Genomic DNA, 21,218 nt, shown 5'->3' with positions numbered 1-21,218 from the left:
ACAGATACCTCGTTAATGCAACAGTTTGAAGATAAAGATACAAAAGGACACATTGACAAATGCTTTTAAGAACAACAATAAAAGGTTTTCCTTATGAAGCAAAGGGAAACATTATACAAAATACTTTTCAATTGTTTTCATGACTGACATATGAAAAACATCTTTATAATTATATACGATTCCAGTATCAGCACATATTGTATCAAGATTGTATCTGAATTACATGCAGCAACAATGACTTTGATGGTTTTAGTATCACTTATTGGACATTCTGTAGCTGCCAGCTGATTATATGTTGATTTTGTGAAAGAGGTTGCACTGAGCCATAATGAAGCTGAGTAAACATTTAATACTTGAACTTGCAGGAATCATTTTTTTTTTTTCACAAGGCAGTAAAACATCACAGAGAGAGGCACAAGAAAAGCAGCAACATCCAAATGTAACAACAGAGAAAAGTGACTATAAAACAAGTCTGACAGTTGACTTGTTTATACATTCAGTTTTAGGCAAACCATTTGTTTACATGAAGAGGATTGTGGATGCTGCAGAACTGGGTAGTGATTCAATACTTTGCATGACCTTTTTTCTTGATTAAAAAAATAAATCTTATCACCTTATAACACATAGAGAATACAAACAAAGACAAAAATCTAAATTTCTCACAAACATAGATCTAACGCAAATTCGGTAATTATGGGAATCCAGTTTTATCCTTCTTTATATGACCATGCAGTTCAAAGTACTGTACAATACGTTAGCATCATATATATTGATGTCAAATCATTTTGAATTATTACTATGATAAAGTTTCCATTCATGTTTTCCCGTCCTTTGCTGGATCACCGATGGCAGTGGAGATGTCTTTCATATTGGTGGAGTCGAACACATGACATGACGGAACACAACACACAAGTATACATACAGTGAAGTGGCTCTCAGCAGTGTGCAGGTGCAGGTTTACACTTCAAAAAAACCACAACACTTTAGCAGCTAATGCCAAAGTGTGACTTCAAGGTATTCATCTATTAAGTTGCAATTAAGGTATTTATTTTTATTCTTACTGTAAACACAGACTGTGAATTAATAAATAAATTAGCAAACCCATACATAAATATACAAAGAATTAAATGAATGATGATTAATTTGTGTGTCACTTGGCAGTAGGCTACAGCTTCACATGTTCAACATGCTAAGCTATAGCATCTGTGATATATGGAATCAAATTTTGAATATACTTACTTTAGCATCTCATCTCAACTCTTTAACATCCCATATTATAAAAAAGTGATGTGGGCTTGAAGACAGAGGCGCTAAAACAGAACATTTCAGACAGAATGAATCAGAAAATGAGCATATTAATTAATTTGACATGCAAGGTCTCCAAGGAAAGCTTGAAGCTGATCTTTCTAAAGTTGTTGCCACAAGGGAAATGCATATGAAATTGGTAGGATCTGTCTTGAAATGTGTCAGTAAAATGTCATGAGGTTTCAGAATCATTTTCCATTGGTAAGTTCACCTTAGTTCCTCCAATTCTGGCAAAAGGAGCGCAGCTAGTAAAAAGTCTATTATCGTGTTTGGAATGAAAACTTACAGATGTGGCCGACAACCACTGGTATTGGGCGTACTGTGCAGCCCATTGGAGACGATGACGTGCACAGAAGCAATCCTTAGCCGATGTCCAATTAACAGAAGACCTGTAAGATGAGGGGGAAGGCCACCCCTAGAAAGGTGTGTCCATCTGGCTGCATTTCGCAGCAGGTGACACCACACCATAGCTTCGGCCCTGCCACCTCAGCCACTGCATGTGGACCTCTTTTTGGACCTGTCAAATACACATACCCAAAATGCAATATCAGGTTGTTTTCAAACTATTATGATAGTTTATATTTATATATATATATACATATATTTCTTTAAATTGTTATGTAAATTAGGTTATCTACATATTCTTGCCCAGGTGTGGTGGAAATAAGCCTATATCCCAAAACTAAGTCTTGACAGGTAAAACTAAATGTAATAATTTCTTCCCCATTGCATCACAAGACATTTTATTGGATATTAAGTCATCTAATTTATGTGGCATGTTATTGGGCTATCATAAAATGTATGACGCAATTAGATATTATGCATTTCCTCTGGCATCAGAACATTATTCATTGATAAACCACAGCGATAAACAACATTCTTTATATCTATAAGAGGATATACAGATATATATTAACTTATATATTAGTCTATATGATAATTGAGTGACTTCCAAGTATTACACATGAGGCCCTAAAGCACCAAACATATGAACATGGGTTAAGAGTTATTGTTTACTAAGTATTCAACAGCATGTGTGTGGTTGGCCTCACATTAATGTTGGTGGTTACATAAGTGCTCAAGGTCCTTCCCCTATGCAATGAGGGGAAGAGAGGTTCAAATAATTTGCTTTTTAAGCCCTGACAACTCTTAACCACTCCCCCCTCACTGGTATGTGATCTGGGTCACATACCAGCAGCATAGAACTGTACAATACCTGTGTGCTTTGTTGAATATGTTACAGGAAATGCTTGAGAGTGGTGTGGCTTTGTACTGACCTCTTGATTAAGAAAGCAATAGAGAATCGCTACAAGAAGCCCCTGTAAGAGAGATGGTAATAATCATTAACACTTAGAACGAGTCGGAACAATTAAAACGCTGCTCATGTGAAGATATAGCTTGGATGACAAATGAGAGCTGAAAAAGTAAAAATAGGTTCGGGAAAATCTATTACCGTATGTTTCTCTCATGCAGCCAGCAAACAAGAGTGGAATAATTTTGGATTTCTACCTCATTAATACACTGTATGTATATGTGTAATTTAAAGGAAAAAAGCTGTAAACTCTGCTCTTATCTTTATACTAAATTATGCAGAATTAAATTGGACTTACTTGTTTTACCTCTTTTATAAACAAAGCCTGGGTTACAGCTATTTAGGCACTTTTGTTACCAGTATATTCCATAATTTAGCAACACCGCTGTGCCTAATTAATTTGATCAATTTGGCAAGCTGGCTAGCAAACCTGCCTGTCTGTGCCACATGCGACATGAAGTGGAGGAAGCCATTTGACTTTTCTGTGGTTGCATGTCTTCAGCAGACTCAAACACTGCCAGCAACACAGCACTGCTAAGCCCGTTACTACTATATTACAGCTTTTTAAGCATATAACTAGTGTTTTTCAAAAGCATTTTATCAAATAGGAATTTAGTATTAAATCTGTTATTCAAATCATCTTTTTAGCCCTGTTAGCAGCGTGGCTCTAGGGATGGCAATATCAGTCAGATGGTCATTAATATCCAGACATTGTCCCACTGAAGATGACATGTTATTACTTTGGTGATCCCCTCACTCTATCAGGTCAAAATTTCACTTTGTCCAATACTTTGTTTTATGCCAAATACCTGCAAAACTAATGACATTCCCTTCAGCCTCAGCTGTACTTTATTTTTAGTGCAAATTTGCAAACAATAGCATGCTAACACGTTAAACTGAGATGGTGAACACGGTAAACGTTATACTGCTAAATGTCAGCATTTTATCACATCATTGTGAGCAGGGCCGTTCTGCTTAAGTACAGCCTCACAGAGCTGATAGCATGGCTCTAGACTCTCAATCTTGTTAACATAAATTGTCTGTGGGAAGGAGAATTTTAAGATTAGGTTTCATTAAACAGCTTATTCAACACATTTGTAAATTAGCACTTGTGTGTGTGTACCTGGAAGGATCCCATGCAGAGCTCGATACAGAGGCGCAGGTTAACATTGAAGTAGTCAGGCAGAAAATTGAAGACCATGTAGTGAGTACCAAACAAAGGGATGAGGAGGAGGGTGGACTTAGTCAGGCGTCTGTTGCACAAAAGGAAAGAAACAAGATGCAGGAGGTGAAGCTACCTCAGGGAGTCATTTAGTGAGCGTCTAATCTGAATGCTGCTCCGGGAAAGCATCATGCATGCAGGCAAGCTAATCATCAGATACCAATCAAGAGGATCTTTTGTGTGTGTGTGTGTGTGTGTGTGTGTGCACGCGCGCGCACGCACGCGTCGGTCTATACACAGCTTTTGTTAATGAGGAGAAAGGTTGCAGCAGGAGTATGATTCAAAGTGAGGATATTAAAATGTGAGTGCAGAGGTGTTTTTTATGTGTAGGGGAACATATCAATTATTAACTGGTGCAATTAATTCAAGCTTCACTCAACTTACATACCTTTGGTGCTGTATGTCTTTAATAAGATCCGGATATGCACGATGTCCCTGAACACTTTCAACCAATTAGTGAGCCTGTTTCAATTACAAATTATGATTCTGGGAAGTGAAAAGGTAGACGTGCCCAGACTGACTAGTTTGAGGTTGAGTAGTGACTGAATGAATTATGCATTGCCGACTGTGGTGCATCAAACTTTTTCACACAACTTGCATCTTTTGCTACATCAAAGTGTGAACTTATCAGAGTGGGAAAGTATTAAAGTAAGTGAAAAAGTATTTGAAAAGGTGTCCATTCAACAGTATAAGATAAACAAGTCACATGGACACAATTTTGAAAATCCAAGCTTCTGTGAGAAAAGATGAAAGCTAAATTTGATAAAAGCAGTACATGCAGTAATGTCTTAAAGTAGGAGATACTGTATCACTGCTGAGTTCAGCCTCTCATACTGTGTGTGCAGCTAAAGCATTACCTGTACTGAGAGGAGTTATTGAAGTGGATCAGCCGAGGATTGAGCTTCTGTATCAGGATTCTGATGATGTTCATGAAGAGTATAAAATTGACCTGTTGATTGAAAAAACAAGAATGAAAAAATCAAGACTCTCTATTCTAACATGCACAAAAACAAATAATCTGCATAGCAATCTGTAATCCGTTAGGTGCATAATTAACAGATTTGTTTCAGCACAATAGGAGCATTTACCGCTATAGACACAACAATTGGTCCCTTGATGATCCACCAATAGGGCGAGTCCTCGTTGATGTCCCAACATCTATGTAGGAAAACATTTTGAAATGCGCACTTTAGTCCGTCTGCAGAAGTTGGTGTGATGTAAAATGACTTCAACTGGCCGGGGAACAAAAATCAACTCATAACCAGAAACAAATAGAAATGAGTACAAATTTAGCACAAATTACACATTTGTTTTAAAGGTTTAAAAGTTTAGTGCCTCACCTCCTGTCTTATCGGTGTATTTCTTCCTCAAAAACCTATACTGTATATCAGAAAATCTTACGAAAATGCTACACTGTGGCTCTGTGGGTTATTATGTATGTTGAAATTGGGATGTCAATGTATATAGGAAATAACTGTGATTGTGGAGATAGAAGTAGTAGAAGTTTGTACAAACTCTGTGTCCTCAAAATACACCCTGGATCCAATCCACAGGACAGTGAAGAGCACAGGTACACCTGTGGAGAGGCAGAAAAAGAAAAACTAATGTCAGTTAGATGCAATCAATACACACTGAGTTGGTTGAATCATAAAAAGACAGTTAGCAGCGTGTGAACCTGTTGAATGACAACTTTTCTTATATCTGTATTGATCTGTAAATGGAATATTTTAGAAGTTGCATGCACAACACGTCTACAGTATATGTTCTGATCAATTTTCCGCCTTTTTTTGCCATTGCTTTGGGACAAATTCATCTATGTATTTTTAGAACCAAATATACAAATACATAAGTAGAGTACAAATAACAGAGATTGCACAGGTATGAAACTTAATTCAGTTTGCTTGGTAATTACAGCTGATGATATCGAGCCAAGAGAGTTTCTGGCTGTATTCAAATAATAAGTTGGGGATGTTGGCTGATGGCAGTCTGTTTGCCTATTGTTGTCCCTAAAGACAGCTGTGAATCTCCTTTGAATCACAGAATTGCAGTAAATATCTCAATGTTCAGCTCAATAGGTTTGAAATAAGACTGAAAAACCGGGTATGCAAATGAAAAAAAGAAAATCTGCAACACAAGGCAAACAGTGTTCAAAATGAAGAGACATGGACTGAAAACTGCAAATTGCACAGTGCCAATGTTAGAGTATCAGGAGAATAACCGTCTGGAACATCACACAAAAAACACTCAGATCAAAAAAGCAGAAAAACATTTTGCACATAATGCACCAACTACATAAACAGAATAAACAGCAGTGCCTTGGTCCACACAAACCAATGTGGACTTGAGTGCACTTGCAAACTATTCAGGCAATTTGCATTAATAACTATTATTCTTGTAGATTGTTTTTCTTGTCATGAGTGTAACTCACCTTGAGCCAACATACATGTAATGCAGAGAGTAAAATTCAAGTATCTGTAAATATATATGATCCAGTCTCTAAGTCCCCTCATTTTGTAATCCTTGCATCTATTACCTACAAATGTTTATTTTTCAGTCTTTTTTTTAAACAACAACTATCATATAGGAATATCATAAAATCAAATCGAACTCTGCAGCTCAGTGTGACATATATTGAGGAAACCGTATATGTCAAGGTCTCTCACCCCATCCCAGCAGGCTGAAGCCCCAGAGGCACCGACGGCTGTGATTAAAGGACGAAAGCAGCAGGGAATTGAGGTAGAGCGCCTCCACCAGGAGCCAGAAAAAATTGGACATCACACAGTAGTGACAGAAGACCACAGAGGCCTTACAGGCAAACTGGACAGAAAAAAACACAGGAAGGAAAAGAAGAACACAGAGTGAACTGTAAGGGGGGATTAGTATAAGAGCGGAGGTGCACAGTCGATATGCGATGAGAACGATGAGGAATCTGCCCATAGGAATTTCTTACTACAACCAAGAACCTTTTCCCGCCATTGTCATAATCTTACTGTGGAAAGGGTGCAGTGGTTGGTGTCGTCACTCGAGAACAGAGTTGCATCCTTTATGAACACCGCCACAGCTTTCAGGATAAATGTGATGAAGAGCTGGATGTGAATGAAGTTCCTGGCACAACGCAGCCTCCTGGAAAATTAGGTGACACACATGTAATAAATGTACTGTAGTGTTGTCTAATGCACAAAAACATATCAAGCCAGATGGTTTGATTAAAGTACAAGTCAACCAGATGGTCAAAATAAGTTCTGCTTTACAACACATTGTTACACCCTAACTAATAGCTATAACACCATGGTGCCCATGGTTTTAATAGGCAGTTGGCACAGTAGGATGATCAGTTTAGGGCCAAAAGGTTTGACAGAAAATACAAACAAAAACAATAAATAACATTAAACCTGAGATGGAAGATATGGAACTGTGATTTTAAAGGGATTTCATAACAGATTTGTAAAACCAGCTGGACAGAGAAAAAAAGAAACCATAAATAAAGAGGTTTTGTGTTTCTGCTGTACATGCTCCTACTTCTTTGAATCCAGTGAACCACAGAGCAGAGTGGCGGGGGCGTGAGGAAACCCCAAGGGGGTAAGCCTCTCTCCACAACGCGTAGCTTCTATGGCGCCATTTTGATGCTATCAAGCCATCACCCGCCGTTAGCATTCCATTGACTGCCATTCATTTTGATGTCACTTTGACAGCAAATAGCTTTACATCTGAAGCGTTTAAAGACTCTATTTGTCCATTGTTTATTTCTAAAGAAACACGACAATGTATAAAAGGCTCCATTACCTTGTACCTCACGTTATGGCTTCGTAGCAGACGTTTTTGTAAGAATAGGCTAACGATTGTGTCATAACCACGCGACTTACTGTCGGATAGTACAGGAATTACCGTATAGTACAGCAGAAGCCCGCAGGCATTTCGACGTACGTTAGTTGTTTAGGTTTAATTACTAATGTTAACTAGCATTTTAGTTAGCAATAATTAAACTGTGCCTATGTTATCTCCTTACATATACCTACGCTGTCCGTCTCTGCAAGTTTCGGAATGATTGAGATTTCTCTTGGCACAGCTACCGGAAGACTTACAGCTTTCAGACAGGTTGCTTACGTCACATTTACGTCGTCTCTCAGTTGGATGCTGCGCAGTAACGCTCAACCATCACCGGAAAAGTGCTTCTAATATCCTTCACTGGTCTCCGTCCAGAGCAACGGGATCTGTTGGTCAATGTATTTAACTGTCTATGTGAAACCCTTGACATTGTGTCAATCAGTTGCTAAGTGGACTATAAGACCTGTTTGCTCCAGGTCAATAAGGCTCCAAATCCAAGATGGAAAATATTGGAAGTGAGAGATGGACACAGGTGGAGAAGGAGAATTACGTCAGGGATTATGAGACCGAAAATGATGATGAGTTTTTAGCATCATAACACCATGACAACTAATTTCATTACAGTTATGTTTGGATTGTACTTTTGCGTTTCAGGTTCTCTAAAATGACTTTTCACAACAGTATCGCTCCTCTTTCTTAGAAGAAAAGTACAGCATTTTGGGAAAAATGCTCATTTGCTTTTTAGGCAAGAGTTAGATGAGAAGACCAATACCTCTCTTCTGTGCAAGAGTGGTGTCAAACTTCTCTTCTAACTCTCAACAAGAAAGTGCAAGCGTATTATACTATTCCTCTAAAATACTACACAAGGCGAGAGTCTTGTAATAATCATTTTTGATTGCAGTACAACAATATTGTTGTGATTGCTTGACTCTCTGTGGTGAATACAGTGGCCTTAAGATTACCATAATGCACTGGTTACCGATGAAAAATGGAATAAAAGTCTGTCTGCCTTTTGTCTGGACAACCACAACTTATTTTAATGTCATCTGTTCTTACCTGAAGAGCAACAGGATGAATACAGCTACAGCCAGCACCACTAGAGAGATGCTGTAGCCGACGGTGTATATCAGCTTCACTGTGGCAAAGTATATCTGCTCTGTCTGGAAGCAAGACAAGAAAGAAGATTTTCTATTAAAGAACCTTATATTTCAACGTCCAGGCTTTTCAAAATGCTTCCAGGCCTCAAAATGAATGCAATGTCTCAAAGTAACACTGAATTGCCAACAAGCTCAGGACTCAACTGTATTGAAGAGTTGACTGCGGCATTACAGCAAGAAAGCTTTCTCCATATTTTGAGGCTGAGTCTAATGGTAGCATGACTGGACTAAGCAGACTACTCAGTCACCTCAAAAAAGTAGATAAAGCACTAAAGCTACTTAATTACATGAGAATTACTGACTCTTCGCCCCTGGTACTGGAAAATGTAAAAGGTTTTTTTTTTTAAACTCAAGACAAAAGATGCTCTGTGTAGCACCAAAATCAGTTTCTAATAATTATCCTCCCCTCATCCTCTCTTTGTGAAACAAGATCATTTTAAAAAATAATAATTTCAGCTATTACCTGATGGGTGACATTTAATTTACTTACTGCCTTGCAAAAGTATTTTTACATGACGCACATTTATGAATAGATTGAATAGAGTTTGAATAGATTTTCTTTTCCGCTCTCGAGAGGCAGCGAAATATTAAGCATACATACTCAAATCTAAACTACCCCAAAAAGGAACAAATTTAGGTGTATGGACAACTGTTTCACTTCATTACAGTCATGTTACAAGACGTTATGTCAAAAAAAATGACATAACGTCTTGTAACATGTTCTTTTCTTTTCTTTAGCTTGTTCGGTCTGTTGATTTAGGAAGTTGCGACCCGGTCTGCATTTGTCCCTGTTTTTATTAGTTTTTTTTTCTCAGTTCCTCCTTGTTTCTGTTGCTTCTCCTCCTGTCATGACGTCTGGATTCTCGCTCCCAAGTCAGACCTCTTAAACTGCCTCACCCCCAGCAACTCTCACCTCAGGAATGTCATCATCCACACTGCAGGCGATGTGGTACGGTGGGAAATGTCTGGACCAACCTCCACTGGTGCAGTTACGGCTCACTGAACCTGAGGCGAAAGGCCAAGATATCAAAGGGTCAGCCATGAAGAGATCACTTTCTCTTCACGGCTGATTAGATTAGATTCACTTGTCAAGAGAAAGAGTTAAAATGTTTAATGTTTTTAGCCATGATGGTAGTGGGTATGCCCACATTTGAAGGATATATTGTAGTTGTGTCAATGCATAGTATTTTTTATCTATTTTATCTCACACACAACCAACTCTGTGATCATACAACCGCATTGTCATATGAACGCTTGCTTGTTGTTAAGATGGGAATCTTTCCCATTTCTGCCATCCATCCGATATGACTTGAACGCAGCATTAGCATGTAGCTCAAAGCACAGCCCCACAGGGCCGCTAGTGAGTAAACAAGTAAACACACTTTATGAAATGATCAGGAACAAAAACACCTTTTACTGCTCTGGTCATTATCTCAACACCCTCACCATGGGATCCATAGTCACCTGTGTTGTTTCTGAAGAGGGAGAAGATGGCAGGACAAGCTCTTTGGACTGTTTCCCCAACTTCTGCATGAGGCCAGCAGGCAACCGCATCCCAGAATGGCCGACAACCTTTTCGGAAAAGTAGAACAAAGGTAAGTATGTGTCTATCGGGGGAAGTTAATTAGAAGAGAGATTCCATAAACACACATTTATATGCACTGCCATACACCGTTGCCTGAAATGCACACAGTTTAAATATATACTCATGGAGATACAGTAGAGGTAAATGGGGTGTATCATGCACAATCCCCCCAACGACATACCTCAAAGCCATAACATCCGCCTCTTTGTAAATTGTATTAAAACAAGAATGAGGAAGTACTGTAGATCTGCAACCAAGACCTTTATCTTGAGATGGATAACATACATAAATCCTTATGTAACTATCCTTAATGGTCTCCTCTACAGATGCATCACAGTGATAAATCACCCAGTGCGATTTCATTCTGCAGTTGGGACGCCCTGACAACTGATGATTCTTTGTGATGCATTCATTCCAGCGTTAGACTCTTGTACTTAATGTGAACATTTGCAGTATATTTCATATCACAACTACAGCCACGCTTGGATTTATATGAGCTATACTGCTGCAGGGTGATTCTAAAATGGAAAACACACCTTCTGTGGTTCTGTTGCCCTGCTCTGCAATGTACTGAAGGCAGTGACGCTCCTCTTTCTCCAGCTGAAATATGTACTCGCATTCAGGGTGCAGGCTCGACAAAGCCTAGAGGTAGGGAAGAAGGAAGGAAGGAAGGAATTAGATATAAACAGACATTCAAGCAGAGGATACAGTGGCTTCTCAGTCATTTATCAGTAATTCCATGAAAAAGGCATTTTATGTGCATGTCAATTTCTAAAGGGCAGTGACTCATTTTGCCTTTAGTAGGAAATGCTTTCCACCTAAAACAGTAACCTTTTGGCAAAAATGACCTATTTCCGTCAGTGGCATTAAGCTAAATGATCTTTAACCACAGCGCACAGAGAGGGGAAGCTCAGAAAATTCATTAAAAGAATTTGTTCCTAAGGATACAGATGATTGTTTTGGCCTCCAACAACTCCAAGCTTCATCCATTTAGTGCCGCTCAGAGATCCTTCTGTTATTCTGCCCCTGCTCATCCCTCCAGTTGCTGATGCAAAATAAAAGCAGAATAACTGCACTTGCATTTGTCTGACACATACAGTATCTCGGACCAAAACAAAAAGGAACGTCTTGTATCCGGGAGAGAAAGGAACCGATGGAAGGTGGATGTTGGAGGGTAACGTAGGGAAGAGGGGGGATGAGGGGAGTGTGGACCGAATGAGCATAAGATTGTCATGAATGTGGTAATTATCCTTCGGACTGTACCGCAACACTGTGTGTGTGTGTGTGTGTGTGTGTGTGTGTGTGTGTGTACATTGGTGGTGACGGGTTTCCACATGATAGGAATGCCAAGGAAAAGGGTCAAAGTGGCAAGGCGGGCCAAACAAATCTAAGAACATTATAAAACATATTATTATTAAGGTTGGTGGTGGTAAGTGGAGAATCTTGTGTGAAGGGGCTCAACTTCTCTTTCTCTCGATTTACTGTAACTTCTGGGTTAAATTAAAGTGTCTTGTGTTTTTTATCTCATGCTGCAGGTGAACTCAAGTGGTCTTGGATGTAAATGTCAGAGCCACAGGCAGGGTCATTTCTTGTTAGCTTCAACAACACACAGCAACAGTGTGTGTGTTTCCGGATAAAAGTCGTCCACTGTGTTGCTACTGAAGTACAGTATCCATCGGCTTTCTTTCTATTTGCCTACACATTTTGACATCATATAATATCTGCTTTCATATGGTACTGTCACTTAATTTTTAATCATGCTGTTATTGACTTGGAAAGAAACAATTTGATTTCAATCTCACAGCCAGTCTGGTACAGAATTTGCCATGAAAAAGACAGCAAACAACCAGCAACAAAAGCTCTTTTTTTCAGTCACTGCATGAAGAAATCATTATCTAGTTATAGTGGCTAGATAGGTACTTATAGGCAGATATTACAATGCCCCTCCATTTCCAAAATAACTCGAAATTTTGAGAATGTATTGCAATTAGTTTTTCCCATGCTGAGTAATTTTGAGGCCGCTATTTGAGTCTCTCATTTGGTTTTTGAAGATGAAGACCTAAAAACACAGAGGACTGCCCAACAGGTCGCAAACACAGCCTTACTGAAGTCATCTCTGCTATTGATAGGCATACTGCACAGACGTTTGTCCTGGATTCAGCTTAGTTCCATCGCTTTTTGAAATACCTGAGGTAACTCTTAATGAATAAGAAGCTTCAGAGGCTAAAGTCCTCTGGGACCACAAACACTCCCTGTGGAGAGTTTCCCCCGCTCACCAGCTTTCTGAGTGTCATCCAATAGGATGCGCTCTTTGTGTGTTATAAACATTTCCATTAAAAAGATCTATGAGTTTCTCTGAGGGGCAAACAGCAACATCTGCACCCGTACAAAACCCACCTGGAGCCATTTCATGAAATTACATGACTGAGTACGCCTTGCATAGATACAGCTTTTTATTATCATAATGGTGTGCATAGGATTTGAACTGAGTGAGGGTATGATGTTATTGGAAAAACAAAATCACTTTGGAAATTGAGAATAAAATGCTAAATGTGTAATGGCAGTGTACAAAATGTACAGCTTTTCATATTTAATCATAAAAGTAAAATAAGTCAATTCATGAGTTTCAAACAGGGATTTTTTTAGATTCAAACATATTCATTTATTTGACACATTGATAAATATTCCCATATAGTGTCAGTAGATAAGATATCTAATCTTCTAATTCAATCAAGCCAAGCAGGTGCCTCTTACAAATAACAGTTTGCCTTTGAGATTCACATCAAAGGCAAAGCCCTGGCATTAGAATAACTTAAACCCAACAGGCTGGGCATTACATCAAGAATAATTCCGCGCCTTGAAATTCATCAGGATACATTTGAAAATAGATTACCATAGGTGAAATTGCTTTGAATCAAAACTCTCCATTTCTGTTTCTCCATGCAATCCCTCACCTCGGCCCTTTCTCCTCGGTTTGTTTCTTAACTGTCAACTTGTTCACCATCTCACACATACACACATATAATGGGATTCTTGGAGAAAAAAAAAGCCGGAGCTTGTGTTTGTGCAGAATAACAAACCACTTTAGCAACTATGTCAAAACCACCTACAGAATAAACACAATACAGAAAACTAGGTGGAATTGAACACAATCCTCCTGACAGTTGTTGGAAAAATGTTTTGCCCCATTTTCTTTAAATAGGTAGGAACAAAGCAACCTCTCTGTACCATCTCTCCCTCCATTAATGTGGAACTAGCGCGCTTTGGAGGAGGGTCTGGCAAAACGAGACTAATGTGGAACAGACGTGTCGGAAGCAACCTGAGCAAATCGCTGCCAGTCCTCTTTGTTCTTAATGCAATGCTAATAATTTAATGAGAGGTGTCATTGTGCAATTTACGCAGCAATTACTGCTCTTCCAGTTCAAAGGCAGGCAGGGGAATCGTGGAAATATGGTTTACCTTGCCCCCTGCAGAGAAACCCGAGTTTGCGGTAAATGTCCTTCAAGGTGGGACATGTATATAACGGTATATTGTTGTCTGCTAAACTATGGCTGTTGTTATAATACATTTTTTGAGCACGGAATAAACAGCGCCAGAGTTAGAGCATTTATATTCAAAACAGAAAAGACGTATGCACTCCTTACCATAAAGTGCACAACCACAAAAGCATCAGCTAAATAGCACATTGTGTGTCAGATGGGGGTCATGTACTGTACCACACATGGCTTCCCTGTATATGCAAGGAGATGCTGTGAAGATATTTTATATATGAGAATGGTGTGCAGTTGAGAGGAAGCGAGCAAAGCTTTGAATGGCAGGGGGTGAGGAACAAAGCAAGAGTCAAGACCGGGTGGTTGGTGACATGCTCATGCATTTTAAAGGCATGATGGGATAAAGGGAGACACCATGCTGCATTTAGGAGACAGAAACATATAAGGGAGATGGGAGGCTGCATAAGGTAAGTCTGGATAATATGAGCCATGAAACTAAATGCAAAGCTAAAGGCCCCTTTACACTGCCAGGTTAGCGTGCAGTCTGCTGTAAAAATGTTCTCTGAGGGGTGAAGTCCATTATCCACTAACTACCCAAAAAGGGGCCATCGAATTGAGCTCACTTTGCAGATGTTCACTTCTATTTTCAACAGCGAATTAGGTGCACTTTAACAGTGGCACAGGATAAAAATATACAATATGTCAGGAAATATGGTTATTAGGTGTCTTGCTAAGAGTTAGATGAGAATATTGATACCACTCTCATATCTGTACATTAAATATGAAGCTGGAACGAGCAACTGATTAGCTTAGGCTAGCATAAAGACTGAAAACAGGGAAACAGCTAGCCTACCAGTACATCTAAAGCTAACTAATTTACACATGTATCTTGTATATAAATGTGCAAAAGAAAAATTGTGTTTTTTTACAGTAGGGTTATGTGCTGTCCTATTTCTTGGCCAAACCACAACTTGTCGTTTAGCTAAACGAGCTACAGAATGTAACGTTAGCTTTGTATTTATTGTACAGTGTATATTGTTGACTGGTGTTGAGTTTCTCATCTAACTCTTGGCATAAAAAAAGAATAAGTATATTTTTCAAAATGTCTAACAAAAATTTAACTGACAATGTGTAAAAATCTGCTGGCTGCTTGTGAGGTGATTCAGGTTGTAAAGTTAAGATAAGGTGTATATTTGAACATTGAACATATTTTTTCACCATGCAGCCAAAAAATATGACCAGACAAAAACATTTTCTTTCTTTTTGTTCTCTCGGCTTAAAGTGCCGAATTTCAATCGTATCTGAAAATTCAGGGAGACCCTGGTCTCTCTCTCGTGTGTGTGTGTGTGTGTGTGTGTGTGTGTGTGTGTGTGTGTGTGTGTGTGTGTGTGTGTGTGTGTGTGTGTGTGTGTGTGTGTGTGTGTGTATGTATGTGTGTGTGTGTGTGTGTGAGATGGACCCCGGTAGCTCATTATAATTCTCTGCAGTCCTGCATTGAAAGTGAATAGACTGAAGTGGAACATGTTGATGATTGTCTGCCCTGTTCTCATTCTCTCTCTGTCACGCTGATGATCATTCCACCTGTTTGCCCGCTTCTCATACTTCTATTGCGGTGTTGAAATTAGCAAGATGCCCATGTGATAATAACTTTATGAAGTCGATAAAAACAGGCTGTCGGCATGTGAATGTGCTTTCATTTTGTGCAGTTTGTTGCCCATCTCCCTTCTTCACAGTTGATTTGCCAAGATGAATTGAACAATCACTGCACATAGTAAATAAAGTGGTAACATCAGCAAACAAAAGTCATTCAGTCGTTTTTAAATAAAGTGAATTCAGGTAACATAACCTAATCCAATTTGTTTGTGTTTGAGGGAGGCGGGAGGGTAGTCTAATGGAAAATGAAGTCCATCTAACATTTCCTTTGCTATTATCCCATCCCACATGCATACATTTTCCAATAGGCCTGTTACATGTTTTTGTGAATGCACAAACACAATACGTAATTTTTAAACATACTCACATACCTGCATCTCACCTGTACTTCTACTCTATCTTTTACTTCACTGTTGTTTTGTCAGACCAACAGTCCAAAACTAACTTCAGTTTATTATAATAGAAGACTAACAAAACCAGTAAATCCTTACATTTGGAACCAGAATGGACGCTAAAACCAGTGAATTGTTGAGTGTTTTTACCACATATATTATTTGTTGTTGGTCATTGGTGCTTTTTACATATTATATATTTATACACATGTATATATATACATCTTTTTTTACATACTTGCGTACATAATAGTCTGTCAATTCTTAACCTTTATTTGTCCAGCTGTGTCCTTCTGTGTAATAAAAAAGAGCAATAAAAAAAAAAACTGAGTCAAATTCCTTGCATGCACACATGTACACATACTTGGCCAATAACGCTAATTCTGATAGGCCTATGTTAATATATTCATGTACACATGCATACACGTATCCACCAAACTGACTTTATGATTAATTTAAACACACACACACACACACACACACACACACATAACAATACATAGAGGCTACTGGTGTTTGGGGCTGCATTAATATTTACACACTCACTTCAAATACTTCTGACTTAAAATCAGTCTGATACAGTATTTTACTCGTAAATGATGAGAAAATTACTCTGGACCTGTGAAGACCTATACAGCTGTTTACCAGGTGCCAGACAGATGCAGGGCGTGCACACACTCATGCACAGACCCCCGCATGCACGCTCCGTTAGTGTCTTGTTTTAAAGCTCATTGAACACCATAAGTCAATAATTTGTTTAATAAAATGCATGTATACAGTAGAAGATGCAGATGGAAATGGGAAACGTAAGAGATAAATAACCTCGAATTTGTAGAGTAGGCTATGCCTATGTATTCATCTCTCATAGTTCTCGCATTGTTTCGGTTTTTTAAAACAACTCTGTACATTTCCTGCAAAGATAGCTTCAAGTTTTCTGCGTGGCAAAATAAAATAAAAAATCCTTTCGCAAAAGTGAAGTTAAAGTAAATCACTCACAGCTGAAGCCCAACAAAGAAAGATCCCTCTGATGTAGAGACAGGACATGTTGTCGGCTCCTCCGTTCAGCCCAACGTGGCGCTTCTTCAATGAGACTGCAACACGCTCCTACAGGACGGGATGCTGAGACTCTCTCTCTCTCTCCCCCCCTCTCTCTCTCCCCCTCTCTCTCTCTCTCTCTCTCTCTCTCTCTCTCTGCCCAGGTGTAATTGTTAAGCGTGCAACAATAAAAATGAAAACCTCACGTACAAACTAGCCTATCGGTAACAAATGCATCTGAAAAGAAATATTCCACAGATTTCTATAGCATTGCAAAGGACTGCCTCCAGAATACTACGATGAAGGGATGAAAGTCTAACCGTGTTGCATCGTGAAGAGACACATTCTCTTTTTTTTTCTTCTTTTTTTTTTTTACCTTTATTTAATGGCAAAAGGCAGCTCCGAGTTTGGCCGGTTTGAGGACATCTAAAGCGACGCCTCTGTGTGTGTGTGTGCGCGCGCGCGCGCGTGTGTGTGTGTCTCTGCGTCTGTCTCTATGTTCATATCTCATGAACCGTTCATCCAATCTAGATCTACACTGCGGTTCACTTTTTGCAGCTTCTATCGTAGGCTAACATGATTGCTGGATATAGGCTAGTCCTACCGAGAAAACTTTTCTTCACGTTTCGGGAGCACGAGCGGATAGCTGACAGGGACATATCGCTGTTGTCAGCTGCAGCGGGTAATGTATGCTTGGTTAGGCTTAAAGGTGCAATATGTAATAGCCTACTGACGGCTAGTGTTTAAAATAGTTAACTGCAGTACAAATTCAAAATACTGGAGGGAGTTCACGGAGGTTGCCAGTCTGACAGTGCTGATGCACTTTGGCGACATGCACTTTGAAGCGTGGTGACGCAACGCCTCCCCTCATTTGTACGTTGATGGGCGTTCTCTTCATCCATGGTTGATGCTCCACCGGCAGCTGATTGGATGAACGCGTCACATAGTGTTGACGAACTGACCAAAAGGGCCTTGGTGTCTCTAAGCTGTCTCCATCTTTCAAATACATCTCTAATATTTACCCGGGGTTTGTTACGTCTCTGGTCACGCAACTGTTAGAAACATGCCGTTTTTTTTAGGTCGGGTAGAATCTATCTTCGTTGATCCCGTTCGTTTGTTTGCTGCTTTCATGGCTGTACTAACGTTACAGCCCAGATAGCAGACACATTTGGGCCAAATTTGGGCCACTTTTGGCACTTACGGCTCAGTTCCGGCAATGGCAAATGTCGAGTGGGCCAGATGTGGCCCACTTATAACCAGCCGCACCCAACTTGGGTTACGGCAACTGTCATGTGGGCCAGATGTGGCCCAAATGAAATGAGCCAGGTCTGACTTGACTTACGGCAAGTGTCATGTGGGCCAGACCTGGCCCAACTATAAGGAGCCAAGCCCGACCTGGGTTACATTGAGGGTCATGTGGGCCAGACCTGGCCCAAATTAAATGAGCCAGGACCAACTTGAGTTACGGCGAGTGTCGTGTGGGCCAGACGTGGCCCAAATGTAAGGAGCCAAGCCCGACCTGGGTTAGGCGACTGTCATGTGGGCCAGATGTGGCCCAAATGAAATGAGCCAAGCCCGACCTGGGTTAGGCGACTGTCATGTGTCTCGTTACATTTTGTACATTCAAATTTACATTATGTAGTAATAGTTATCAGTTTTCTTTTTTATTAAGATATATCTTGAGTCATTGTATGCTACATTGGCTGGCTAGCTAGATAGGTAGGTTAATGCTAAGACACATTTTAGCACGCTAAAACGTAGCTTACGTTGATTTAGCTGGGTTTAAGGAGAGGTTTATGAATAAAACGTTACTAACGATAGCTAATCCACCGACCGTTAGTAACGTACAGACATTGCCAATGGTAAATTATTTTTGAATATTTCAATTTAGAAGTGTAAAAAATGGGCGGCAAATGCTTTTTTCACTGGCAACTGTCACCGTCCTCAGCCTAAAAATGTCTTTACGTAATGTAAAAGACGAACGCTGCCATCTTGCTTGCTGAAAAGTGAACATGCAGAAAACGGAGGGAAATTTGTATTTAGCTATCATGTAGCCTATTTTGAATGCTCACGTTTCCATATTGCATGTGTTTTTAATTGTTTGTGTAACGTTACTAAAAGTTATGTATTAAGTAATTTATGTAGTTACTCAACATACACATCTCAAACTCCACTGGCCTGTGCACTTGAAAAATATGTTATTTTAAATGCATGGCTGGCCCCATATGTCAATCTGCCTGCCCTACACCCTTCCTGTCTGCTTACAGCACACGTCCCCAACTAACGTAACAGAGTACCGTTGCTTGCCTGGCACTGACTGAAGAGCTGCTTTGCACATCGACACTGAGTTCTTGTTTTTAAACTCGTCTAAAACTCTTATTTTTGGCTTTAACCGTTTAGGTACTTTGAGTTTTATGCTTATATTTATTGTAAATATTGTGTTGTGCCTCTGTTGTATGTTATTGTTTATTCATAGACTGTGTTCAGCACTTTGGTCAACAGTGTTGTTTTTAAAGTGCTTTATAAATAAAGGTGGATTGGATTGGATTGGATTAAATAAAAAATGCAAAATGTAATGCTGACAAAGACAGGCGGCATCGCCGGTTCCCGCCTGTGGCTGTGATGTACGCTCTGATTTATACACAACTCCCAGGAAGTTATCTCTGTCATTTTATCCTTAACGATGAATATACAGAACAAATGTATAGAGTAGATTACACACATTTTTACAGAGGGAATTTTGGACAACCAAGAAAAAAAATCTACAGTACAGGCCAAAAGTTTGGACACACCTTCTCATTCAAAGTATTTCTTTATTTTCATGACTATTTACATTGTAGATTCTCGCTGAAGGCATCAAATCTATGAATGAACACATATGGAATTATGTACTTAACAAAAAAGTGTGAAATAACTGAAAACATGTCTTATATTTTAGATTCTTCAAAGTAGCCACCCTTTGCTTTTTTTGGATAACTCTGCAAACCCTTGGTGCTCTCTCAATGAGCTTCATGAGGTAGTCATCTGAAATGGTTTTCACTTCACAGGTGTGCTTTGTCAGGGTTAATTAGTGGAATTTTTTCCATTATTAATAAAAAAGCAAAGGGTGGCTACTTTGAAGAATCTAAAATATAAGACATGTTTTCAGTTATTTCACACTTTTTTGTTAAGTACATAATTCCATATGTGTTCATTCATAGTTTTGATGCCTTCTGTGAAAATTTACAATGTAAATAGTCATGAAAATAAAAAGGAAACGCATTGAATGAGAAGGTGTGTCCAAACTTTTGGCCTGTACTGTATTTTGTGCCGTTTTTAGGTATAACCTTTTACATAAATCAGGCTTTTGAATGATATATGAATTAATCATGTAAAAACCTTCACAATATAAAGAGATGGCCCAAAAAGGGATCCCAGAGCTGCTGGGTAAATGTGCATCCCTCTTTCCAAAATAGCTAAAATAGTCCATCTCCAACGGAAGCCTGCCGTGCAAAGTTATGTGTCTTTGTGTGTGTTTTTCTTCGCCTCTGTGTGCTGAAATACTTTTTGTCTTCTCTCCCTTCAGACGACCTGGAGGAGAACCACACACCGTCGCTGCGGTACCGTTTTTAATGGCTACTTTGCGGCCTTAACAGCCTCCATTACGGTCGTTGCCCGGGGGTACTCAGTAACCTCCGGGTTTGGGAGGTCGAGGCGGCCGCAGAGGTGCACAAGCCTGGCGATGAGGGGTTTGTGATCTCTTTAAGTATTAAAATCTTGACTCGTGTCCTGTTGTCATCACTGCTTGTGAGTCTGTTGTTTTTGTTATTGTTTCCTCTGAAAGAGTGTCTGTTTTCTGTGTCAGGGAACACAAGACAATTGTAATTTGGGGCGGCCCAAATCTTCTTGGAGAGTGACGAGTTTCGCTGGCTGGAGAGGTGGCTGTAGCTGTGGGCGGCCTTAAAGGGTCCCCCAACTTCACAGACCTGAGGACCACTGTGTCTGCACATGTGAGTTCTCCTCAGTCACTCATCTGTTTTATGCTGGCTTTCATTAAAACTCTGCTGGCTTAACTAACAGTAGCAATCTTTTCTCTTCTACTGTTTTAAGGCCAAGAACAACCTGCCTGCCAAGCAGCGGAAGATGGTGGACACAACACTGCCACAGCTGGCTGCTTCTAAGCCCTCAGCCTGAACGTGACCCAGTCAAAGAGGATGAGGGAGCATTTCCACCAGGCAAGCACCCCCACCGTGCCATCACCA

At 39.7% G+C, this 21,218-nt stretch overlaps 1 protein-coding gene and 1 long non-coding RNA gene across 3 annotated transcripts; one reads left to right on the top strand and one right to left on the bottom strand.

The window, feature by feature from the left end:
* Window positions 1-329: 329 nt before the first annotated feature.
* On the bottom strand, window positions 330-17,057 carry ghrhrl (growth hormone releasing hormone receptor, like). Of its 2 annotated transcripts, none has more exons than XM_039812158.1 (13): window positions 16,939-17,057; window positions 10,943-11,048; window positions 10,268-10,393; window positions 9,735-9,826; window positions 8,721-8,824; window positions 6,830-6,962; window positions 6,503-6,656; window positions 5,355-5,415; window positions 4,928-4,997; window positions 4,697-4,788; window positions 3,741-3,870; window positions 2,583-2,624; window positions 330-1,822 (listed from the first exon to the last, which is right to left on the bottom strand). In XM_039812158.1, the coding sequence occupies exons 1-13, from the start codon at window positions 16,984-16,986 to the stop codon at window positions 1,721-1,723; spliced, it is 1,260 nt and encodes a 419-aa protein (XP_039668092.1). In that variant the 5' UTR covers window positions 16,987-17,057; the 3' UTR covers window positions 330-1,720. The 2 variants fall into 2 exon arrangements, with proteins under 2 accessions (XP_039668092.1, XP_039668093.1); XM_039812159.1 differs by having other exon boundaries at window positions 10,286-10,393.
* A 458-nt stretch (window positions 17,058-17,515) lies between these two features.
* Window positions 17,516-21,204, top strand: LOC120565984. Its single transcript, XR_005640314.1, has 4 exons — window positions 17,516-17,659; window positions 20,543-20,705; window positions 20,822-20,966; window positions 21,067-21,204. It is a non-coding gene; the product is annotated as an uncharacterized LOC120565984 (long non-coding RNA).
* Window positions 21,205-21,218: the final 14 nt, after the last annotated feature.

This window comes from Perca fluviatilis, chromosome 9 (assembly GCF_010015445.1).
Source record: "Perca fluviatilis chromosome 9, GENO_Pfluv_1.0, whole genome shotgun sequence".
Taxonomy (NCBI): domain Eukaryota; kingdom Metazoa; phylum Chordata; class Actinopteri; order Perciformes; family Percidae; genus Perca; species Perca fluviatilis.
The sequence above is the reverse complement of the archived record's forward strand: the minus strand, read 5'-3'. Positions and strand labels throughout refer to the sequence as shown.